The sequence below is a fragment of the Electrona antarctica genome (genome assembly GCF_951216825.1).
Source record: "Electrona antarctica genome assembly, chromosome: 9".
Lineage (NCBI taxonomy): Eukaryota > Metazoa > Chordata > Actinopteri > Myctophiformes > Myctophidae > Electrona > Electrona antarctica.
In genome coordinates this window covers 45,646,907-45,674,086 of record NC_136790.1, presented here as the reverse complement: position 1 = coordinate 45,674,086, position 27,180 = coordinate 45,646,907, and the positions used below count along the sequence as shown (strand labels likewise).

The following is a 27,180-nucleotide window of genomic DNA, read 5'->3' as shown; positions in this document are numbered from 1 at the left end:
CTTTGACTGAAAGTGGAAGAAAAATGTCCACACCATTTAACAGTCAAAAGTCTCCTTTGCCCCGAGAGAGAGAGAGAGAGAGAGAGAGAGAGAGAGAGAGAGGCCCAATAAGACACAAAACAAAACAACGTGTTGCATCATCTGCCTCCTGCCAAACGAGGAGCAGATCCAGATTTGACATGCTGCATAGTGCATACACGGTTGCACACTGTGCAGCAGACAGACCGACAGACAGACAGACAGACAGACAGACAGACAGACAGACAGACAGACAGACAGACAGACAGACAGACAGACAGACAGGGCACATCTACAAGAAACCCTTCCTCGGAGGGATACGATCTGCAGACAATAGAGGTGAGGAAAGTAAACAGGACATTATTGTCGACGAATACCTCGCGGCTACAGCTTCATAACAAACACCACCGGCATGATGTGACACAGCTGACAATAAGCAGTGTGACAGAGACACAAAGAGCGAGAGAGAGAGAGAGAGAGAGAGAGAGAGAGAGAGAGAGAGAGAGAGAGAGAGAGAGAGAGAGAGAGAGGAGGATGGGGGGGGGGGGGGTAGTGGTTGAAAAAGTACTCACATTATTTACTTAAGTAAAAGTATCAATATATACTGCAATATAGAAGTAGGCCTATTCCAATAATTCCATACTCCAAATAAAAGTCCGGAATTTAGTAGGCCTAAAAGCAAAAGTCTGGAATTCAAATTAATTTACTTGAGTAAAAGTACAGAAGTATTGGCATCAAATGTACTTAAAGTACCAATAAGTACTATAAAGTAATCAATATGCAGAATATCTTTTGAGTTTTTAAATGTATCAAAATCTTTTGACAATAGCAGATCTATATATCCGATCTTGTAGATCGGATATTTTCAAATTGCCGAAATGTAGCCTATATATACTATAGTATAGGGCTGAAGTGGTTAATGTACCGGTATGTTTTGTAATAATAATCCAAATTTACAAAGTAACCCGTGTAGCTAAAACTGTCAAAGAAATGTAGTGGAGTAAAAATACAATATTTGGAACTGATATGTAGTGGAGTACAGGAGAAGTAAAGGTATTGGAAATTGGAAATACTCAGTAGTACAGTACTTAAGAAAATGTACTTAGTTATAACTTTCGACCACTGGTAGGAGGAGGGGGGGGGGGGGGGGGGGGGGGGGAATATACTCTGCCTTTAAGTAATGCCTCGTGTTGAACTGGTCATTAAAAGAGGAGAAGCAGCTCAAGTCCCCCCAAGCCCCAACCTCCTCTCCGCACTCACAGCCCCACGCAAGAGCCTAATCTGAGTAACTGAAGGCAGTTAAAGTTAACCGCTGGCAGGGCTGTGAGCCACCAGGTTGACAGTTCTGGTTAGACAGGTTCTGAGAGAGAGAGAGAGGGGAGAGGCTGCTACTTGTTAGTCTGATGAGTGTGACACACTCCCGCAGATGCCTCTTCTCCAGTAGGCCTATAGAGTGCAGCTCGGTCGGCCGAGGCCCAGTCGTCGACTATATAACTGCTTTTAGGAGGAATAGCAGCGCAAACTGTGTGTCATGATAACGTGCCTGGCACTGATAATGTGCTGGTGGAGTGGGTTGGGGGGGGGGGGGGGCTGATGTTATGTAACACTTCTGGTTTTGAATCACCTTCACTGGAAACAGAAGTGCGTTCCGCTTGGGAAACATCTCTCAACACTGGATTGACACACAAAGCAGTGAAGCGGCGTCCCGTGTGTACACATAAAATGCCTACATTTCAGTGAAGTGCAATACGAATATGGACATTCTGCAATAAATCTGTTTGGTGGAGTCCGTCATAGCTGGAGCAGCACTTTGGTGTGCTCATAAATCCTCCTGTGTGACAAATCCAACATAGACGTACTAGTATGAGCCATGTTGGTATGCGTGCGTGTGTGTGTGTGTGTGTGTGTGTGTGTGTGTGTGTGTGTGTGTGTGTGTGTGCGTGTGCGTGTGTGACTGTGTGTGTCATTTTTTTTAACACAAACAAAGACAAGCCACATGAATCAGCAGAGACTGAGTAAAGTGATGATTAAGCAACCTTGCTCAACAAGTCGAGTCCATCCGCACTTTCCATCCCCTCTGTTTCTCACACACACTTCAAAGGAATTGTCCTCTGTTGTTGTGAAACTGGCAGCCCAGGTATACACGAGAGGGACCTCATTTACACAGCGACACAAGAACACACCTGCACAGATGGAGAAAATGGAAGTTTCAACTTTCAACAGATAAACGAGCCTTATAAAGTCATTTTCGAACTGTTTGTACCAAAGGCATACAGATGCAGGGCAAGTCCAAATCTTAAAGGTACACCTGTATTCATAGCGACAATATGTGGATCGACAAGCTTTAAACGCAGCCTGGACTGTTTCAATTCTCAAATTACAATTTTACATGTTCAGCTCATGCCCCAAATAGGGATGCCATGTTGAAAATGTTTTAAATATTTTGTGGGTTTATATAATTTGCCTCTGTATTGATAGATGAGTGTGCACAAAGTACAGATATTGTAAATTAAAGTTCATTTGTAACTTATTTTGTATTGTAAATCAGGGGTTCTCAACGTTTTTGGCCGGAGACCCCCGGAAATGCTTTGGCAACGTCTCGGGACCCCCGCCCCGCCCCCTTCCGACCCCCAATATAAATTGACTGCTACAATAACCTTAAACCATTTTGGGCGGGAACCCCTTTTGGTGTTTTAAGCATTGTTATAATTTAGCTATTTAAAAATAGCAGATCTACAAGCTCATAGCGCGCCACCGAGCGGCGCGCTACGAGCTTGTAGGTCTGCTATTTTTGAAAAATCGTGAAAAAAAATTAAAAAACATTTTTTTTTTTTTTTTTTAAATAATTTGGGGACCCCCTAAAATAATTTGGCGACCCCCCGAGGGGTCGCGACCCACGGGTTGAGAACCCCTGTTGTAAATGGCAATAGTTGTCTCGCGGCACACCAAGACTAGAGCAATGGAACGGGATGGGTGACTACAAGTTGTTTTCTGCTCTTAGCTCAACATGTCTTCACACATCACATTGCTTTAGTGGACTATCCCCACACATAGTCTACTGCTGTGGTTACATGAGCGTGGATAATGATAGCCACTGTTCCCATTAGTTTGAGATTTTGTCTTTGATGTTTATTAATGGAATATTCAAACCCATGACTAGGCCCTCAAAAGAAATTCCACACACTATCACCACTTTTATTAACAAAATCTCTCTCTCTCTCTGTGTGTGTGTGTGTGTGTGTGTGTGTGTGTGTGTGTGTGTGTGTGTGTGTGTGTGTGTGTGTGTGTGTGTGTGTGTGTGCGCGTGCGTGCGTGCGCGTGCGTGTGTGCGTCTGTACCAATAGGCAAAATAACTGAATTGTTAGCAAGGTCAGGGTTGAGTCTTTTATTCATTTTTCCTTGCAACTTGTTTTTTTTTACAGATGTTCAAAAAGTATGTCATACCCACTGCCTAACCTCTACCTGATAAAAAACTAACCCATTTATAAAAGTTTAACACATCATAAAAACCATACACCAGAATGATACCATTATTTACACAAGCCCATTAAATTACAACATAAATTAGAAAATATTTACATTTAGGACAAGATACTGGATAAAATCCTATGTTTGTAATTCAATGTCTAATTAGAAAGACGTTTTTAGTTTTGTTTTAAAAGAAAGAAATATATACATTTACACGCGCTCGTGCGCGCGCGCACACACACACACACACACACACACACACACACACACACACACACACACACACACACACACACACACATACACACTCATACACATACATACGTACACTGGCAGGACTGAATTGGCTGGTTGGTTGACATCTACATGGGGTTCTTTTAGTTCTAAATGTGTCACATATCCAATGGACTAAGACTCTTAAAGACTTGTTTTAAATACAGAGGAGATGGAAGCATTGCTCTGCCCTTAAGCCACACGAACACTGAAAAGGCTTGCATGATAAACTGTACTTTAAACACTCTGGTTTCTGGGGGGAACGCAGACTGAGTGACAAGCAAATTGTCAATGTTTTCTCATGTCTTTTTCTTCGGTCACTCAGCTCTACGGTATGAAACAACTGCCATGAACAAAAGCAAAGCGATAATACTGGACCCATTTTGGTGTTGTGAAGATTGAGAGAGAGAGAGAGAGAGAGAGAGAGAGAGAGAGAGAGAGAGAGAGAGAAGAAATCAGAAGCACACACGAGGAAAAGGATTAAGTAACATTTCTTCTCTCTGTCTTTCCCGTATTTAAAAAAAAATGTCTCTGTTGGAAGTCCAATGGGATGTGAGTGAGCACCACAGAAGAGACAGGAAATCAGTGGATTTGCCTCCAGACGGGTGGGAGGGGGGGGGGGGGGGTGGGATACAAATCGGAGAGGAATTCACAGCCACAGCAACTCATCTTGAAATGATGTCCTCTGGGAAGAAGGAAGAAAAATTACAGTCTGCTTTCTGTTGTGTTCTGTTCTGGCGTCAACACACCGGGCCACCGAGCGGTGTTCTACACAGACGCTGTGTGATGTGCTGCTGTGGAGAGTCCTGCTGAATGAAGCTCTCGCTGTGACCGGTCAGTGGGCGTTCACCATAGGTGCTGATCACAGGAATTAATGTGTAGGAGATACACTCCATTCATAGCAATGCAGAAGTAATCAGTCCATGGGGGGGGGGGGGGGGTCAATTGGGTTTGTGTTCCATAAGATGTGTTGGATAGCAACACCGCATGGCAGTCACACCGCCATCGGGCACCCCATGGCAGTCACACCGCCAACAGGCTGTGGACACAGACATATGGTGACCCCATCTATTCGACAACCTTTTTTTGTCTTATTGTTACCAAAATGCCAAAACTAGTAAATAGCAATTTGAAAATAGTCCAAAAGGCAGACAGACAAGGAGGGGGCAGGGGGCTGGCTGGGGTGGGTCGTAAAAGAGATTGACGGGGGGTGACTAGGGGGCTCTGAAGTCCATGAACACTCTTCCGTGAAAAGGTCTCATTATTATTTCCTGTGCTTCTCCATTTTGTCGGCGGATTTGTTGCCGTTGTCCGAGACCGAGCCTTGGCTGTCGCCGCCGCTCAGGTACATCTTGTCCACCTGCTTGAGCGACTCGTTCAGGTAGTTCTGCAGCGAGGTCATGGCGGCGCAGATGGCGGGCGAGCCGAAGCCGTGCGTGATGAGGCTGAAGTGGGTCAGGCAGCCCTGGATGCCGGGGTCGAGGATGGGCGCCGGTCGAGAGTTTCCCAGGGGCGAGCGGTCCTGAGTGAGCATGTCGGTGAACTCTTTGCAGATTTGCCTGAAGGGGTGGAGAGAGATGTCAAATATAGTCAATGGTGGAAAGAGTACTTGCAAATGTTTTGCTAAAGGGATTGTGACATAAAAAAAAGTTTTTGTAATTTTTCTTAATTTATTTTGGGGGGGGGTTCTCAGCTCAATTGCACCCAAACAATCTCAACTTTTAACATTCAGTAGGTTTTCTGTGGTCTGGGGTTTTCTGGCTCAAACAAGTGATATTCCTGCTGTTTGTGATGTCACAGCCTGCAAATCCCATATCATGTCAATGGGATTTGCCAGCAGATGTTTTGCCCATTTTCATTGCAGCTCAAAAAGGCTTCCAACCCCCAGAGAAAACTCCAGACCACAGAAAATCCACTGAATGTACAAGTTCAGGTTTTTTGGGGTGTAATTGAGGTCAGAAAACCTAAAAGAATAACGAAAAATAAAACTTAATGAGAATGTATGTCATGAAACCTTTAAGTAAAAGTATCAATACTGCAATGTGGAACTACTTTGTTGCACGTAAAAGTCACCGGAATTCAAAATGCACTTGAGTAAAAGTGCAAAAGTATTGGCATCGAAATGTAGAACTACAAAGTACTCAGACTCACTATGCAGAATGTCCAGTCTCAAGTTTTCAAATGTATAAACATCTTTTGAAAATAGCCAATCTACAAGCTCACTTGTAGATCGGCTATTTTCAAATGGCCGAAATGTGTATAAGGCTGAAGGTGGTTACTGTATGTTTTGTACTGATAATCAAAATCGACAAAGTAATAGTAACTATGGTTTTCCAATAATTGTAGTGGAGTAAAAGTACAATTATTTGCCTCTGAAATGTAGTGGAGTAGAAGTAACAGTACAGACAATTCTACATACTCAAGTAACGTACAAATACCTCAAAATTGTACTTAAGTACAGTGCTTAAGTGACTGTACTTAGTTGCTTTCCACAACTGCAAATGCAATGGTGTTATAACATGTACTAGACGTGAAGGTTGAAGTCTAGCCTCTATCATCTAGTGATTCAACTGACGTAGCTACTTGAGAGCTGAAGATGAAATCCTCATGCATGATGACATTTCCATTCTTATAGTTTAGCAAGTAGCGAGTTCTCTGAACCGTAGCTAATAAGCCAAAGAAATCACAGGGAAATCGTTAAGTTGCTAAAACAATCAGTGAATGAACAAAATCTTTGTGAAATATCTTGATCTGTCAACTCGAATCAAAACTTGGCTAGCAGGCACTGCCAAGTTTTGATTTTAGGAGGGGGGGGGGGGGGGGGGAATAGCTAGAGGCTCTTATGCAGATTAGATACCACCATCAAGGGAGGAGTTTTGTCACTTACTTGGCGGCGAGGAGCATGTTCTTGCGAGAGTTGACCTCGTTGCGCTCCACGTGCGGCCTGCCCAGGTACTCGGCGATGGCTTTCGCCGGGAATTCGGTCTCGCACACGTAGCCAAAGTCCCGTGCTAAGTGAACCGCTTCACCTATTGAAAAACGGGGAGGGGGAAAAAAATCAAATATACATATTGTAATAAAAAACGACAGACTAATCACAGACAAACCCAATCCCTGAAGAAGAAAAAGCCAAGAATGTTTTGTGATGCCAAGAAAACACTGAGGGGAAACAACACTGGGGGCTCGCTTAATCTCAAGGCCATAAAAGCCTTATCATTAGCGTGTGCTCCAAAAACTCTTCTCCGCCGCAGAGAAATTCGAAATTTAGGTAATTAACATTAACATTCATCATCACCGCATGTCCTCGGGCCCCACTGGACAAAGGATTAGGATGGTGCCGTGTCCCAGGCAGACAACAGACCTCATCAATTTGGCCAGACATTCATTCCGCCGCTAACAGCGGCAACCCATTTAGAGGCTGATGATGAGGCGGCAGAGCAGTGAGAGCACAGCGCAGAATGATCAGCTGTGCTCCGTGTTCTTGCTCGGGGGAGGAGGAGGTGCTAGCGAGATGAATATATCCCTCCCCGTCTTCAGGGCGACTTGACTTGCATGGTCATAATGGATTTATGTGGTCGAAATGCAAGTGGCGAGAGCCCAGTGGCGGCCAACATAGCGGCGCTGCTTATTGATAGACACGCACATCACTGGAGGATGCGGAGCGGACGCCTATTCAGAAGCACAAGCTTTAAGGTCAGCCGGCGCTCCTGGCGAGCTGCTACACCAGGATAACAAGCCTTAATTCAGCTTTGAAGGTCTCTAAATAACACACGCCTCCAGTCTTTCTTTCTTACACAGAACCATCAGACCATTTATAAAGATTAGAGTTGCAGAGAGAGAGAAAGAGAGAGAGTGAGATTTTTTTTAAAATATATATATATTCTGGTTTAGCCTGGGGCAGGTAGACGTGATTGAAGTGATATCACGAGCATGACGATGCGTCATTGTCTAGCCCAGGTATGACTGATGAAGGTGTCTGAATTAAAATCCACATCACTGAGACGGATGTTAGAATATGGGCGATTTTTACTAGTCCCAGGCCATGTGAAGGAGAAAAAAGAGATCGCATACAGTATTTTAGTTGTGGGTGTGCAACCGATAATGTCATAAAGTCACAAAGCAAGGCAGAAAATGAAGTAATCTCTGCCTTGATATCTGCTGTGATGGTCCAAAGACAGATGACAGACATAGCTCAGTCATTGACTTCAGTCAAAATTGAAACAATCACTACAGGATAGCTGCTACTGACAGACTAAATGTCACAAATAATGAGTCTGGCACTGCCCTGTACTGCACTATATTACTGACGTAATAAACATGGTAATAAACATATAAAACCTTTAACATACTATATCCTTTATTTGAAACAATATCATAGACAGATGGAACCTCTTCGTCCTGGGTGTAGTATATACAGGCATGCATGCTAAGCAGGGGAAATACTTTGCAGCACATGTTGCATAATTGAGCTGCATTCCCATTTCCCAGTGACTGAAATTATCCTAAGCCAATATGCAGAGTACTGAGTGACAGCTCATACCTTCTACTAGTGCCGTGAGTAAAGTGACATTAGCTGCCTTCCGTCTCCCCGCAGGCAGGTTAAGTCCAATCTTGTCCAGCTTTTCTCTCAGGGAACGGCCACCATTCTTTGACTTGGCTCTGTGGAAGAGGAATACATTATATTATATACACATGTAAGCTTTTCACTGTTGTACATATTCTATACTATACTCTGTGGTATGTGTATTTTATTTTTTTATTTTGTTTTTTTGCTATACGTTATTCGTCATTAGTTTTAGCATATCTTTGTAAAATGTTGTTAATTTAACCCTGTGTGTGTGTAAAAAATGTACACGTATCGTTACTGTCCATTTCTATTTACATTGAAACTCAGGATCCTGCGGTGCAGGGGGACACATGACAGAACAGAACGGACGCATTCCATTACACATTTTCAACCACTGCCTAACTACATTCCACATTCAGCCAAACTCAAGAGTTTTGAAGTGCTTTCAAATAGCCTGTCAGAGGAGAACCTCGCCCAGCGCAGTCACCCCTGAACGAGGGCTCATCATACACTTTTGAAAAACAAATAAATCAAACACGAGCAGGTCCCGGATACCACTCCTGACTCAAACACCGCCGCCAATGATGCTTCAGCACAAACGGAAGCAGCGGCATCGCGCATACATAGCACAAATTCTCTATTGCTGTGTGGCCTATTCGTTTTTTATATTTTTGTGTGTGTGTGGGGGGGGGGGGGGGGGTGACTCTCGCACTCCATGGCACCAGCATCTCTAGACATGTACACGCATGCGTGCGTGTGAGTGTGTGTGTTGAGCGTGAGAGAAACACTGTCCCCCATCCCTTATTCCTCTTCTCTTTCTGGTGCCCCCCCCCCCATAACTATATGACCTACTTAAAATGTTCTGTTTTGTGTGTGAACGAATATCTTGTGCTAGAATTAACACCAGAAACGGCGAACACGGAGGGTTAAATGAGTACCCTAGCCCGCCAAACACGAGACTTTCGTGTTCCAGGGTTTACATTCTTTAATCCATGTTTTAATCCTGATCGTATCGTTAGCTACTATTTGCTAACGCAACAACACAAAGTGGGACAGTGGCCGCGGCCATTTTGAAGATGCGCGCGCATCCACTTCCATTCTAAACCCTGCATTCAAAGCCTTGTATCTCAGAAACGACATTGGAGGGGGGCCGTTCATGGTGAAAACAAGGGTTTTCAACGGCCTATAGCAGACGCAGTGATACTCGCGGTCGGGTTTTTCCACCACCGACCGAGACAACAACAACCGGTCATGACACGACACACAGCAGTTTGTCATTGTAACATCCGGTTACGGATATTTGGCTCTTCAAAGTAAGTGTTACGCGCGATAAAACCCTGGCAGTACGCTATTAATTAATGGTGGCGGGTAGACGGTTAACAGTGGACAAGTGGAAGAGCTCTGGTCCACATGGTTGTAAGACTGCTATGTTATACAAGAAAAGAGGACGCACAACTCGTATAGCTATCAACTATGCCATCAACGTTTCGACAAATCAAAATGCTCTTCTTCAGGGTATGACCAAATTGTGCCATAAGGTCATCTTCTCTCTTGCAATAAGAGTTACCCTGCTGCAGCCCCAATCTCAACTCTAATAAACATAGCGGTACGTGCGCACGCTCATGCGCGCACCCACGCACGCACGCACACAAACATGAACAGAATCGATAAAACCACTACAATCCTTTGCATTCAGTACCAACCCATCTTTCACATTACTGCCAAGTGTTCTGATGTAACCTACTGTATCCCCAAAGGAGGCAATAAAGCCAAGTTAGAAGACCACACAAAAATATCTAATATTGCAAAGAACTGGTGGGCCAAACTATATATTCAGAAACTGCCACAAATGCTTTTTAGTACATTTCTGACAATATTTGAAACATGCTGAAATGGCAAAACATTTTCTCTGTCAGTTGCACCGGATCAGTGAACATTTGCTTCTCATCTTGCATGCCTATGGTTTGTTAATTGGTTAATAGACTACAGGCGGCCATTAATGAAGATGGAATACAGGGCAGTAGAAAACAAAAGATAAGGGACCCATAAAAATGTTTCCGCGACCCACAAATGGGTCCCGACCCAATGTTTGGGGAAACCGGTGCATTAGAGACATCAAAACCTCTGTGTGGGGACGTAATACCAGTCCATTTCTCTGTGTGGGGACGTAATACCAGTCCATTTCTCTGTGTGGGGACGTAATACCAGTCCATTTCGTTTGTCATTGTTGAGAACACTTCGAGGTCTCACCTGCGTAGAACACCTCCCAGTAGCGAGGCGTTGAGGCACTCGGGGGGCGACAGGCGTCTCTGGACCTCGGCCACGGTCACCTTGTACTTGGAGGTGGAGCTGAGCAGGGACAGGCGACCGGGCACAGAGCAGAACACCTCCGTGGGGTTCTGCACACAGCCCATTAAAGACTCCTTCTGGAAGGGAAGGCCCAGGCCGTGGCCTTTGGGAAGAGTGACGGGACCTGCATGGAGAGGAGAGGTGGAGAGAACGTGAGTGAGCTTAATAAACCCATTAAGACCTGAGACCAGATTCTACACAATGTCTTCCAAATCCTGACGGTTTTCTGAAAGAACGTATCTGTGGTGCGCTGGTGCTCAGACTTTTTTTCATGTCAAGGACCCACAAGATTATCTGTATTTGGCCGTGGACCCCCATCTGGAAATATGTTGTTCCAGGGACCCCCCCAGAAGCACATATTCAAGTTAGAAACGTTCACTGTGAAATAATATATATTCAATGATGTGTGCGACATTTTCACTATTTTAAAAAAATTGCAATTTCTTTCAAAACTACAATCTCATGAACTTGTAGATCTGCTATTTTTTCAACAGCTAAAGTTTAAAATATTGGTTAAAAGCTATATAAGGTCACACAGATGCGTCCTCAGGTGATGAAAGAAAGGGCCAAAGAGGAGGATCATTTTTCCTTTATCATGTGAATTTTAATTCGCTCCTTTACATTATGTGAACCTTCAACCTCCACAGTGTTGTTGTTGTTTGTATACGTGGGTTTTGGGAGCACTATAAACTCAAAGCCTGAGTCACAGTTAAGAGTCAAACTATGTCCTTTACTTACAGTACACTGGGTGCAAATGTACAGTATGCTCCGGAGAACAATAGAACTTGCGAGGCTTGCGAAATGTCATGGTTTTCCCAACATAGGTTTCTAACCCTAACAGCAGAAAAGTCCCTCATTCCTCACACACCCTCCACAGAAAACATCTAAACACACACAGACAGATCCTCGTCCACACATCATGCTGCTGTACGCTACTATACGCCCTCAGTGTCTCATGATGATGCACACAGCACAGCACAGCACAGCTTTGGCTCAAGCCAGTCCATGCCACCACGTCCCTCCCTGCGTTTCAATGGACTACCTCATGTTAGCCGAGTTTGTGGGGGTTAGAGCAGTGGTTCTCAACCTTTTTCCACATCAAGGCCCATTATTTATTCAGCATTTGAGCCACGTCGGACCACCATTTGATGAGGTTTTTTAGCTTCTCAAACCCAAAACGAAAGAATATTTTGTTGTCACTGCGTAAGATTTTTGTCCACAATTCCAATACCATACCGTATTGATGTGGTATAGGAGAGATAACGGGCAAACGTTGATCAAAATAACAAGTAGTCTTCTACATTCTCTAATTGTGCAGACTTATTGTAAATTAAACAGATGTTTAACAATATTTTTTACTTTTGAGAGCGTAAAATGATGAAATTATGTTTCATTTTATGCTCTCAAAAGTTATTAAAGATCTAATAAGGGTCCATTTAGTTACCAACTCTCCATCATTTAGCTGGGGGACCACCTGGAACCCCCTCAAGGACCACTGGTGGTCCCCTGGACCAAAACCCAGTGGGTTAGAGAGGGTCAACGTTCAAAACCCCCGGCCCCACACAATGCACTGGACAGCAGTCAGTCTCACCGGACAAAACAAAACAAATACAGCACAAACTACACAACGAAACGACGTACTGTAACGGTAACTCTCTTCATCCTCACCCGCAAGAATGCCCCCCTCATAACAAGTCCTCTGTAAGCGATCAAGGTTTCGGCCACCTCGCAGTCCTAATACTGAGACAAAATAAAATCACACATGCATGAGCGTTTTAAACTACTTATGCACCCTGTACGAGTGTACAGTTGGAGGGCATCGATATTGTCCTTTCCTTTTTGCTGAGGTTTGCGTGATCTGCGCAAAAGGACAGTTAACCCATTTTGGGCGGGAACCCCTTTTGGTGTTTTAAACATTATGTTATAATTTAGCTATTGAAAAATAGCAGATCTACAAGCTCATAGCGCGCCACCGAGTGGCACGCTACGAGCTTGTAGGTCTGCTATTTTTTTTAAATTGTGAAAATATTTATTTCAGAAAACTGGAGGATTTAGAAGGATTTTTTAAAATTTTGAGGTCAGGCCTAAATGGGTCAAATGATAAGGGACAATATCGGTGGCACCCAACTGTACGTTGGTGTGCGGCAAACAGTGAAAAAATAGCCGGTCTACAAGCTCGCAACGCGTCGCATTATGCCGCGTTGCGAGCTTGTAGACCTGCCATTTGTGAAAATGTTTCGTCGATGCTTGACAGTTTTCTTCTATATGGACAGGAAAATAGTTAACGTCTGAGGCACATGGCTAAGAGGAGTGACACGCCGCTGTTTACAAACGCTAACTCCAGTTTCCCTACAGCATACATGCCCGTGAGCAATCACAGATTTCCGCAACAAGTACTGGTTTGTTTATTGTGCTATGCAAACTGTCACTGACTGAATATGCCGCGTAATATTAATTTGCGCCTTACTTTCCCTTTCTTTCACGCGGATAAGGCATTGCATTTATTACCCATATTGCTGAATATTAATTAAATGAGAAACCAAAATTATTTATTATAATTCTTTAGCATTATAATGGAAATGAAATAATATATAACAATGACCATAATAATTTGCGGTGAATGATATATGAGGTAGACCCTATTGGATATTATATTGATATAGGCTACTGACATATGTTTTGTAAGGTTACAGAGCTGAGTAAGACAGTAATGTTGTCTAAGGATGACAGCAACATTAAAGTACTTTATATATTATTGGTCATGCAACACATAGCTTAAATCCTCGTTTATTCTTTCGGAACTATTCATGTCCCAACAAATGACTGAACTGTCCTCCACATACAGGCAGCTATAAGGCTTAATATGCCACACCCCAGCAAAAAAGCTGGTTCTGCAAGCGTTGGGGCTGCAGCTTCAAGATCAACTCACAGAAATTGCTGTTAACTTCAGCTGAAAAGAGTGCTGCGGGTGCCGGGCTTAATCAACTTAAACATAAACCAAAGCTTTCTCTTCTCAACACAGGGGTTGTTAGCCCTATTGCTCAACTTCCATGTCTTGTCAGCTACACTGCCATTTTTTTTAAACAGATCTTTTCTTCCCACTGGGCATCCATTCAAACACGTTCAACACTAGAATAGACTAAGGATCACAGCGAGCTTAGTTAAGTGCATCAGATGGCAACGAGGATTAGTGCTGTATGCAAGGTACAAATACAGCACTCCTCCTTTTTGCTGTGTGTTCTCTGATTGAATGCCCTGACATGCCACTGTACAAATATTTTTTTTAAGTTTCCAAATACGGGTAGTGGAAAGTATGGTCCTTTACAGTAAATTTCCAATCCCTTCCAGTTATGATTGCATCCTTGTTTGATACTTAATGCACAAAGAAAGACCTAATACATATAAGCCTTCATTTCAACTCCTGACTCCCAAGTCCCCCCCCACCCCCCACCCCCTTTTTTGTTATAACCTTAACTTTTTGTTCATATATAAAATATAACTCACCTTTTTTGATGACTGTCTGGTCTGCCATTATAATACTGTGGTCATCTACGTGCTGATAAAAAATGAAAATGAAGACATTAGCCATGGTGTAGAATACAATACATGCTGTTTTAAGACTGATTATTAAAATAAAATAAAACATAAAAAAATATCACTGACATCTTTCCCCATTCCCCATATTGGCTATGAATGCATGCTTACATTTATTTGTTTATTTTTTTTTTTGGGGGGGGGGGTTAATAGTCTTACACACGTGCTAAAAAAATAGAAATAAAGCGGGGGAAATAAGAAATAAAAAGTGATACCAACTTTAGAGTTCACACAAACATCCAGGGTTTATATATGGATTATATATATATAGTTACTACTAATTTGTAATAAATAGGCCTAAATAAACAAACCAACACCAGAGCATTGGACTCACTTGGACGTCGTCTAATCCGTGGCCTGTCATGTCGTGCATTCCCATATCGCCGATGCTAACGGACGAGTCCATGTTGTGAACGTGAGGAGGCAGCAGCTCCGGCCGGCGGAAGCCCTCTCTCCTCACCCCCGAGGAGGAGCCTCCGTCCAGGCCCAGGATCTGACTCGCCAGGCCGCTCCTGCCCCCGTGAGCCCCGACCCCGCCGAGTCCCTCCTGGCCCTGCCGGCCGGGCCACGACTGCTGCTGGTTGGACTGCGACTGCTGGTGCAGCGAGTTGATGTTGAACGGGTCGCCGAGGTGCGAGTACGGGTCGCCGGACTGCGGGTACGAGATGGGCTGGTAGGGCGGAGGGAAGTACGGCGGCTGGAAGTCCGAGCTGACCGAGTGGGACAGGGAGGGAGACGGGCTGTAGAGGTGCTGGCTGACCGCCGGGAGGTGAGGCAGCCTGGGGTTCCCGTTGCTGCTGCCGTCGTGCCTTTCCTGAGGGACGGGTGGAGGGTGGGGTTAGAAAATAAATACTACAGGCCAGGTGCTGATGAAGGTGATAATAAAATGGCGGACATGTCATTTATTACAGTACAAGATGTCAGTAAAGTGCTAGCAGCAAAGGTGACGTCTGAATTTTTTAAATAAATAATATATATTAAAAAGTGTTGTAGCCTAGGCCTATTTAATTTCTGGCATTGATCTCGGCTAAGAAACGCGTTCCCCTTTTATTACTAATTAAAACGAAGTTAAAAAATGTTTTATGGTCACTAGAGGCCATCCAACAAACTTTAGTAGTAGAACTAGTAGCCACGTACAATAGTAGAACACAATATATTGCATTACATATTATTATTTATGATCATTATTATTACATTGTTATTATATATTTTTTTTATAATGTTATTTTTGTGTGGTTGTGTGGATATTTTTTTCACATGAGGAAACTGGAAATGCGCGCACGGGGCATTGGCTGGCGTTTCTCTGTCGCCTACTTCAGTTTAATTACATCTCTCTCTCTCTCTCTCTCTCTCTCTATTATTATTATTATTTTTTTAACAAACGTTTAGTTCGTCTCACTCGCTAAACGTGCTCACATGTTGTGCCATGCAGTGCACTCTGTGATTCCAATTCCTCATTTGTGAAATAGAAATAGGCAAAAAAAAATAAGGAATGCATGAGCTGTAGCTTGTAACTTGTTTGTCATTCATTTCAAACTGTTGTTCGACGTTATTCAAAGACCCCTTTTTCTATTTTCCGTGCCATGGTGTGGCGATCCGATCGATCGGCCGAAACTCACTCACCTCACAGTCATCCTCGTACTTGACGTTGTCTGCTAGTTTCCACAACATCGCTTCTTCTGACAGACAAGAGAATAAAATCTCTTCAAAAAAATCAACAACAAAGCGTTTGTCGTCAAACAAAAAAGACGATAATTATTCCAGGTATGATGATGATGAACCGAACGGTTTCTTCACAGTAGAAATCATGAATTGTTTTCTTCAAGCGAGCGGAGCAAATTTGGTCGAAGTCAAACTTTTTTTTTTTTTTGGGGACGGATGCATGCATTAAAAACTACCGCGCCAACTAAACTACCGCACCAACTAAAACTACGATGGGAGAGTTGTCAAGAAATATTCCCTCTCTCTCTCTCTCTCTCCCTCTCTCTCTGCCCGATGCTTTTGGGGTGTACTTCTGTTCTGTTGTGAAGCTGCAGAGTTGCATGTGAAGAAACTCGACTCCCTCTCATGGACAAAGCAGTGATGTTCAGTCCTATACTACAGATCCCTGCTGGCTGGATGGCTGGCACACGCACACACAGTGTCACACACACACACGCGCACGTACACACACGCACACACACACACGCACGCGCGCATACACACGCACGCACACGCACGCACTACACACACACACACACCGTGGACTTGCTGAACCTTGCATGGTGCAGGCATGAGGTCTCTCTCTACTATATTTTGGTGGGCGTTGCTGCTGTGATGATGATGTCACCGAATATGAAAGAAAACTTCGCTGATTGGTTATCGGTGGAGTAGAGAGAGTCCAATTATATTTCTGTCCGTCTTCTTGATCGCTATACTTTTCCCCAGGCAGAAATCGTCTCATGATGCAATGCTTAATAATAATAATAATAATAATAATAATAATAATAATAATAATAATAATAATAATAATAATAATAATAATAATAATAATAATAATAATAATAATAATAATAATAATAATAATAAGCCTACATGACATAACGAAATAGTTGTGTTGAATATGTGTAACCTTTGGGATGTATGCTATTAATATCAAACCAAACCATTGTTTTTATTCTAAAATATCCTAGGACTGTATAGGTATAGTTAGTTATTAACATATGTAAATGCATGTAAATGTAAATTAATAGACTAGCATTAGGCCTAATGCAAGTAAATAAATAATAAGTAAATAACTTAAATAATAATAATAATTTAGTATACCCATTTAGTGTAGGCTATTTTCTAATATTAGTAAAGGTGTTAGAATTAATAGGCCTATTTGCTACAGCCATTAGCTTATAACTGAAAAATGCCTGTATTCTATTGTTACCTGCTCTAATAGCTACATTTGCCTACAGCGAATGGAAATTGCATCAAAAGTAGCAATATTATTATAATATTATGCATCCACTGCTGTGCAATCACTCAGAAACCTATAAACGATAATCGTTTGTTTTTAGTCTTGTATTCAAATGAACCCAACACAACACATGCTGGGTCTCCAGGTTTAAGTTTCGTTGACGCCAAATTCCAAGAAATAAATAAACCCGAGGGCTTCTTTCCTTTCAGGAAGAACCACTGAAGCTTCAATGAAATGAATGAGGGATCCCAACAACAACACGAATCTCTTTCTTATACCTTCATTAACATCTTTGGTGGAGCTGCCCTTCGCTCCGCCATGCATGTCCAAAACAACAAGTCTGCTTTGAAGCATTGATATGTATATGTCTACTATGTATACTATGCATGTATGTATGTATATAGACCCCACTACTGGGGCTGACAATGGAATTCATTTATTTATGTTTTGTTAAAAAAGAGACTCAGCTATTGTCAGTTGTCGTGTTTGTTGTTGTTGTTGTTTTAAATATATAACAAAAGCTTCCAACTAGCATGCAGTTTTCAATTGTCTTGTGTTTTTTTATTATAGCTCCCAGGAGTTTTTATAACTAGACACACCCACCCACCACATACATACAAGTGTATGTGTGTGTAGCCTATATATATATATATATATATATATATATATATATATATATATATATATATATATATATATTACACACACACACGTTTATTTTCCTTCATATAGAAGATTAGCACTGCATGCAGTTATTAATCACATTGCCTTGTTGTTGTTTTAATCGCATCATGCATATTATTAATTGTATAGCATATTTAATTACGACTGACTATAATTATTTGTCACGTAATAATTATTTGCAGAATAATTGTGGTCAGACATGCGGGATTTATTGTATATTTATTTAGGGCTAATAGCCTGTTGCGTCTGTCCATCCATGTCCACCATGGGAACCAGCGGACCCGAAGCAGCGACCGTGGATTAACTCGGCCTGCCAGTGCCTGATGCGTGTTCGTTCTTGGCTTGTATATTATTATTGTGACGTGAAGCAGAAACGAATGTTCACTGATTACATGATCTTTATATTAGAAAAGAATTAAGAAGAATCGGAGGAGACTTAAACGACGTTAGACACGCTCGGTCGGACGCCGATGATTTGAACCAGCTTGTCAGCTCAATGACAATTCATTCCCGAGATGGAATTGATTGAACTGCTGCTGCTGAGGTTTGAATTAAAAAACAACCACCCCTCAATTATCACATTCACAATAGTTGATGTGACGCATGTGTGAGGTGCAAGTGCAGTGCGTCTTGGAACAATATAGCCTATACTCGCAGGCTACTGCATTTTCAAACCACATGAATCGAAATGATGTTTATACAAATTATACACTATAGGCTACTTCTATTACAGTATTCCAGACACGCACTGACTGTGAACCATTACCACCTAATATACCTGCTATTTTAAGAAATACCCTGATTTAGAATACCCCGAATTAAATGACAGGTATAGCAATGAATAAGGCAGCTGCTTGTACTGCTGCCATTAAACTCTAAAGTGTCTTATTATATTCTTTATATATGGCTTTTTGGCCTACTATATAGCCGACGTGGAGAGACAAGAGAAACAGGTGAGCAAGCCATATTATACCCCCCAAAAAAGTCACAAATAGGCATGAATGCGGACAACAATAACTACAATAATGTTGAATGTAAAGCAATGAACTCACCCTCCAGTTTATCTCCATTAAAGACATTGTTTGTTGTGTGTGTGAAAGGCTCGATCCTCCGCAGCTATTCTGCTGTAGACAGACAGACGGTATAATCCCAGTGCGAGCAGCGGAGCCAGAGGACACTAACGGAGTGACTGAATCACTGAGCGCTTCACTCAGGCTAGATGCTCACTGACTTCACCTGGTGGTGGTGGTGGTGGTGGTGGTGTACGCGCGTGCCCGCGCATGCGCACTCCCGTGGAACACACATACACCTGAGTCGGAGGAGCCTTTTTTGTGCTGCTTGTGTCTCTGTCTGTCTGCTGAGATGGTAAAAAGTAGATCGTGTATATTCAGGGGTCCCCCAAACCTGTTTGTGTGTGACTCAACTATGTGTGTGTCAGTGTGTGTGTGTGTGTGTGTGTGTGTGTGTGTGCTATTTAATTTATAGCTCTCCATAGCTCTAAGGCATATGGCAGTTGACATGAATTGTAGGCTGTTCGATAAGGTCCTACTTTCATTTATGAAAAAAATAAAATATATAATGACATATGACATGCTGCTAATGAGTTGGGAGGAGGCCCAATTGTGTTCAGTTTTATTTAAACAAATAAAATAAACACACATCTCAATCTCATATAGGTTTACAGGACTTTCAACATAATATATACTTTCCAATAAATGCATGTTTATTGCCATGATGTGAACATATTGACGCGAGAGAAAGGGGTTAAATATTCCCCGTGGGATTTCTGGAGCATTGAGAAATGTGAAGGTGAGGTAATCCCACCCTTGAAGACAACAGTGCCCGAGGCTGACCGAGAATCTGCTTTCAAAAAGCCACCGAAGCTTTTTAGGCCTAACCTGGCTCACGGTTATCTGATCTCTCCAAATACTTTAGCTTAAAACTAATGAACACATCAAAGTGTCTGTGCCATATGTTTGAGAGAGCAGCTTCCACGTCGCATTTGCCTTAAATAAACGTACCTTGGCTTGATAGACGCGACGCAGCTTTTAATCAGCCGCAAATCAATTTAAACAGTTCTGAAATGAACAAACAGGAGTTTACAGCTAGGGCATAAGCTAATTGTATAGTCTATGTGAAGTATAAAAAGAAACATCTAGGGGGGAAAAACTGTTCGCATTAGGCCCAGCCGCCTATACCATTTTATTTATCTCCCACTTTTATAAATGAATATATATAGGCCATAATTCACATATACTGAAACTGAATCACTGGCTTGCAGTAAAACGGAGAAATAGCCAAGCTTTTTCCGACAAAAATGAGGTCTTTTTTTAGATTAAGGGTTAAGGGCGGCATATAGGATTTTCTGCACTGCCTAATTCTGTTAATTACATATAAGATACAGGCTATTCAAACAATAAATACACATGGAAAGAAAACGGCCAAAATGACATATACAGATGCATGACAGTCTCCGGCCTGAATAGGCTCGGAATTTCTTAAAAGGTTGATTCAAATGTGCATTATTATTATTAGGTTATAATTCAGAAAATTAAACACACGTCTTTATAAATAGAACAGTCAAGAAATTGAAGCACTTTATATAGAAATGGTCCCAAGAAAAACGTTTTTAAGATAGGCTACTATTTCTTTAAATAGGCCTATTCTTTAAATAGGACTTAAAAGCATTGCAAGTATACAAAAATGTATTTTGTAAAACCCTGGAACAGGCATTAAGGGAGAACCCTCATTTTGAATAGTGCAGTGTTAATGGTAGAAATAGAAGAATATAGGCCTATTGGATAGGCCTTAGGTGTAGAAGAAACGGAGAAAGCAAGGTAAACAACAAACAATAATAAAACATGATAGGTGATGCAGAATTGCAGATGGATAAAGACAGTTTATTTTCAATCTTCAGCCACAGTGATTGTATTATTTATGGTCTAGCTTTCATTTAATGAGAAACACGCAGTTCTCCCTGGTACAGATTTCTATGGAGTATAAGTAGGCTATACTATAGGCTACCGTCACCGTGTCAAGAAAATCGCAGGGTAAAATTACTGAGTCTCTGCTGCCCTCTTTTGGTGGGATCTATACATTACTGCTGTTATGATTGCGCATGCAGACAACGGATGTACTGGGTTAAACTGGGTTCCAAGATTTAAAAATAGAAATCGCAACATTTTACCAGCCAACTATGTTTTCAAGATAGAGCTGGCCTACATCTGGGTCAATTTACCCCCTCAGAATTAATTGAATTAATGTGCATCTCCATCTTCTGTCAGTTTAACCCAGAGCGAGCTGCCAACAGGGGGGGGGGGGGGGGGGGGGGGGGCTTCAGTCATAATTTCTGTAGGCCTACGTTTTTTGTTTTAATGGCTGAACCTTTACCCATCATTTTCAATGATAGTAAAGCAAGCCTGCTAAGAGTATCAAACTCCCAAAGTTCACCAGAACACAGGAAATTACATCTGTAGGCCTACTCTGTTAAAATGTTTCTGGGGGAGGACCCACAAACCACAGTTCAATGTCGGCAGCCCTGGTTTAGCCACCTAGACCGGATACTTCATTGACCGAGTCCTCCAGACACCCTACTTTGACCCTCTAGTCTACACACCAAATCTGTCAAAATTTAGTTTTATGGGAGATCTACTTTTGCTGAATGTTTGCCCCCCAGGAATAGATTTACGTGTATATATTTTACACCACACAATTTATGACAGTCATTGATAGCCTGTGGTAATATTGGACCAATACAATGGACTCCCATGCATATGTGAGACAGCAACTTAAAGGGGCATTCCACTCATTTTCAACATTTTACTATGTCATTAATATACCTTAGAGCTGTTGTGTGGAAATAATAAAAACGTCCCCCCCATTCTGTGTTTCCTAGAACTGTAATTATGAAGAAAAAAAATCATGAATTGTTTTCTTCAAGCGAGCGGAGCAAATTTGGTCGAAGTCAAACTTTTTTTTTTTTTTGGGGACGGATGCATGCATTAAAAACTACCGCGCCAACTAAACTACCGCACCAACTAAAACTACGATGGGAGAGTTGTCAAGAAATATTCCCTCTCTCTCTCTCTCTCTCCCTCTCTCTCTGCCCGATGCTTTTGGGGTGTACTTCTGTTCTGTTGTGAAGCTGCAGAGTTGCATGTGAAGAAACTCGACTCCCTCTCATGGACAAAGCAGTGATGTTCAGTCCTATACTACAGATCCCTGCTGGCTGGATGGCTGGCACACGCACACACAGTGTCACACACACACACGCGCACGTACACACACGCACACACACACACGCACGCGCGCATACACACGCACGCACACGCACGCACTACACACACACACACACCGTGGACTTGCTGAACCTTGCATGGTGCAGGCATGAGGTCTCTCTCTACTATATTTTGGTGGGCGTTGCTGCTGTGATGATGATGTCACCGAATATGAAAGAAAACTTCGCTGATTGGTTATCGGTGGAGTAGAGAGAGTCCAATTATATTTCTGTCCGTCTTCTTGATCGCTATACTTTTCCCCAGGCAGAAATCGTCTCATGATGCAATGCTTAATAATAATAATAATAATAATAATAATAATAATAATAATAATAATAATAATAATAATAATAATAATAATAATAATAATAATAATAATAATAATAATAATAATAATAATAATAAGCCTACATGACATAACGAAATAGTTGTGTTGAATATGTGTAACCTTTGGGATGTATGCTATTAATATCAAACCAAACCATTGTTTTTATTCTAAAATATCCTAGGACTGTATAGGTATAGTTAGTTATTAACATATGTAAATGCATGTAAATGTAAATTAATAGACTAGCATTAGGCCTAATGCAAGTAAATAAATAATAAGTAAATAACTTAAATAATAATAATAATTTAGTATACCCATTTAGTGTAGGCTATTTTCTAATATTAGTAAAGGTGTTAGAATTAATAGGCCTATTTGCTACAGCCATTAGCTTATAACTGAAAAATGCCTGTATTCTATTGTTACCTGCTCTAATAGCTACATTTGCCTACAGCGAATGGAAATTGCATCAAAAGTAGCAATATTATTATAATATTATGCATCCACTGCTGTGCAATCACTCAGAAACCTATAAACGATAATCGTTTGTTTTTAGTCTTGTATTCAAATGAACCCAACACAACACATGCTGGGTCTCCAGGTTTAAGTTTCGTTGACGCCAAATTCCAAGAAATAAATAAACCCGAGGGCTTCTTTCCTTTCAGGAAGAACCACTGAAGCTTCAATGAAATGAATGAGGGATCCCAACAACAACACGAATCTCTTTCTTATACCTTCATTAACATCTTTGGTGGAGCTGCCCTTCGCTCCGCCATGCATGTCCAAAACAACAAGTCTGCTTTGAAGCATTGATATGTATATGTCTACTATGTATACTATGCATGTATGTATGTATATAGACCCCACTACTGGGGCTGACAATGGAATTCATTTATTTATGTTTTGTTAAAAAAGAGACTCAGCTATTGTCAGTTGTCGTGTTTGTTGTTGTTGTTGTTTTAAATATATAACAAAAGCTTCCAACTAGCATGCAGTTTTCAATTGTCTTGTGTTTTTTTATTATAGCTCCCAGGAGTTTTTATAACTAGACACACCCACCCACCACATACATACAAGTGTATGTGTGTGTAGCCTATATATATATATATATATATATATATATATATATATATATATATATATATATATATATATTACACACACACACGTTTATTTTCCTTCATATAGAAGATTAGCACTGCATGCAGTTATTAATCACATTGCCTTGTTGTTGTTTTAATCGCATCATGCATATTATTAATTGTATAGCATATTTAATTACGACTGACTATAATTATTTGTCACGTAATAATTATTTGCAGAATAATTGTGGTCAGACATGCGGGATTTATTGTATATTTATTTAGGGCTAATAGCCTGTTGCGTCTGTCCATCCATGTCCACCATGGGAACCAGCGGACCCGAAGCAGCGACCGTGGATTAACTCGGCCTGCCAGTGCCTGATGCGTGTTCGTTCTTGGCTTGTATATTATTATTGTGACGTGAAGCAGAAACGAATGTTCACTGATTACATGATCTTTATATTAGAAAAGAATTAAGAAGAATCGGAGGAGACTTAAACGACGTTAGACACGCTCGGTCGGACGCCGATGATTTGAACCAGCTTGTCAGCTCAATGACAATTCATTCCCGAGATGGAATTGATTGAACTGCTGCTGCTGAGGTTTGAATTAAAAAACAACCACCCCTCAATTATCACATTCACAATAGTTGATGTGACGCATGTGTGAGGTGCAAGTGCAGTGCGTCTTGGAACAATATAGCCTATACTCGCAGGCTACTGCATTTTCAAACCACATGAATCGAAATGATGTTTATACAAATTATACACTATAGGCTACTTCTATTACAGTATTCCAGACACGCACTGACTGTGAACCATTACCACCTAATATACCTGCTATTTTAAGAAATACCCTGATTTAGAATACCCCGAATTAAATGACAGGTATAGCAATGAATAAGGCAGCTGCTTGTACTGCTGCCATTAAACTCTAAAGTGTCTTATTATATTCTTTATATATGGCTTTTTGGCCTACTATATAGCCGACGTGGAGAGACAAGAGAAACAGGTGAGCAAGCCATATTATACCCCCCAAAAAAGTCACAAATAGGCATGAATGCGGACAACAATAACTACAATAATGTTGAATGTAAAGCAATGAACTCACCCTCCAGTTTATCTCCATTAAAGACATTGTTTGTTGTGTGTGTGAAAGGCTCGATCCTCCGCAGCTATTCTGCTGTAGACAGACAGACGGTATAATCCCAGTGCGAGCAGCGGAGCCAGAGGACACTAACGGAGTGACTGAATCACTGAGCGCTTCACTCAGGCTAGATGCTCACTGACTTCACCTGGTGGTGGTGGTGGTGGTGGTGGTGTACGCGCGTGCCCGCGCATGCGCACTCCCGTGGAACACACATACACCTGAGTCGGAGGAGCCTTTTTTGTGCTGCTTGTGTCTCTGTCTGTCTGCTGAGATGGTAAAAAGTAGATCGTGTATATTCAGGGGTCCCCCAAACCTGTTTGTGTGTGACTCAACTATGTGTGTGTCAGTGTGTGTGTGTGTGTGTGTGTGTGTGTGTGTGCTATTTAATTTATAGCTCTCCATAGCTCTAAGGCATATGGCAGTTGACATGAATTGTAGGCTGTTCGATAAGGTCCTACTTTCATTTATGAAAAAAATAAAATATATAATGACATATGACATGCTGCTAATGAGTTGGGAGGAGGCCCAATTGTGTTCAGTTTTATTTAAACAAATAAAATAAACACACATCTCAATCTCATATAGGTTTACAGGACTTTCAACATAATATATACTTTCCAATAAATGCATGTTTATTGCCATGATGTGAACATATTGACGCGAGAGAAAGGGGTTAAATATTCCCCGTGGGATTTCTGGAGCATTGAGAAATGTGAAGGTGAGGTAATCCCACCCTTGAAGACAACAGTGCCCGAGGCTGACCGAGAATCTGCTTTCAAAAAGCCACCGAAGCTTTTTAGGCCTAACCTGGCTCACGGTTATCTGATCTCTCCAAATACTTTAGCTTAAAACTAATGAACACATCAAAGTGTCTGTGCCATATGTTTGAGAGAGCAGCTTCCACGTCGCATTTGCCTTAAATAAACGTACCTTGGCTTGATAGACGCGACGCAGCTTTTAATCAGCCGCAAATCAATTTAAACAGTTCTGAAATGAACAAACAGGAGTTTACAGCTAGGGCATAAGCTAATTGTATAGTCTATGTGAAGTATAAAAAGAAACATCTAGGGGGGAAAAACTGTTCGCATTAGGCCCAGCCGCCTATACCATTTTATTTATCTCCCACTTTTATAAATGAATATATATAGGCCATAATTCACATATACTGAAACTGAATCACTGGCTTGCAGTAAAACGGAGAAATAGCCAAGCTTTTTCCGACAAAAATGAGGTCTTTTTTTAGATTAAGGGTTAAGGGCGGCATATAGGATTTTCTGCACTGCCTAATTCTGTTAATTACATATAAGATACAGGCTATTCAAACAATAAATACACATGGAAAGAAAACGGCCAAAATGACATATACAGATGCATGACAGTCTCCGGCCTGAATAGGCTCGGAATTTCTTAAAAGGTTGATTCAAATGTGCATTATTATTATTAGGTTATAATTCAGAAAATTAAACACACGTCTTTATAAATAGAACAGTCAAGAAATTGAAGCACTTTATATAGAAATGGTCCCAAGAAAAACGTTTTTAAGATAGGCTACTATTTCTTTAAATAGGCCTATTCTTTAAATAGGACTTAAAAGCATTGCAAGTATACAAAAATGTATTTTGTAAAACCCTGGAACAGGCATTAAGGGAGAACCCTCATTTTGAATAGTGCAGTGTTAATGGTAGAAATAGAAGAATATAGGCCTATTGGATAGGCCTTAGGTGTAGAAGAAACGGAGAAAGCAAGGTAAACAACAAACAATAATAAAACATGATAGGTGATGCAGAATTGCAGATGGATAAAGACAGTTTATTTTCAATCTTCAGCCACAGTGATTGTATTATTTATGGTCTAGCTTTCATTTAATGAGAAACACGCAGTTCTCCCTGGTACAGATTTCTATGGAGTATAAGTAGGCTATACTATAGGCTACCGTCACCGTGTCAAGAAAATCGCAGGGTAAAATTACTGAGTCTCTGCTGCCCTCTTTTGGTGGGATCTATACATTACTGCTGTTATGATTGCGCATGCAGACAACGGATGTACTGGGTTAAACTGGGTTCCAAGATTTAAAAATAGAAATCGCAACATTTTACCAGCCAACTATGTTTTCAAGATAGAGCTGGCCTACATCTGGGTCAATTTACCCCCTCAGAATTAATTGAATTAATGTGCATCTCCATCTTCTGTCAGTTTAACCCAGAGCGAGCTGCCAACAGGGGGGGGGGGGGGGGGGGGGCTTCAGTCATAATTTCTGTAGGCCTACGTTTTTTGTTTTAATGGCTGAACCTTTACCCATCATTTTCAATGATAGTAAAGCAAGCCTGCTAAGAGTATCAAACTCCCAAAGTTCACCAGAACACAGGAAATTACATCTGTAGGCCTACTCTGTTAAAATGTTTCTGGGGGAGGACCCACAAACCACAGTTCAATGTCGGCAGCCCTGGTTT

General features: G+C 41.5%; 1 protein-coding gene across 3 annotated transcripts; it reads right to left on the bottom strand.

The window, feature by feature from the left end:
• Positions 1-4,987: 4,987 nt before the first annotated feature.
• Positions 4,988-16,193, bottom strand: tfap2c (transcription factor AP-2 gamma (activating enhancer binding protein 2 gamma)). 3 transcript variants are annotated; one of them, XM_079510260.1, is made up of 8 exons: positions 15,893-16,193; positions 14,604-15,083; positions 14,180-14,231; positions 12,317-12,415; positions 10,577-10,799; positions 8,300-8,418; positions 6,647-6,788; positions 4,988-5,318 (listed from the first exon to the last, which is right to left on the bottom strand). In XM_079510260.1, the coding sequence occupies exons 1-8, from the start codon at positions 15,938-15,940 to the stop codon at positions 5,024-5,026; spliced, it is 1,458 nt and encodes a 485-aa protein (XP_079366386.1). In that variant the 5' UTR covers positions 15,941-16,193; the 3' UTR covers positions 4,988-5,023. The 3 variants fall into 3 exon arrangements, with proteins under 3 accessions (XP_079366386.1, XP_079366387.1, XP_079366388.1); XM_079510261.1 differs by having other exon boundaries at positions 12,344-12,415; XM_079510262.1 differs by lacking the exon at positions 12,317-12,415.
• Between the last annotated feature and the right edge of the window lie 10,987 nt (positions 16,194-27,180).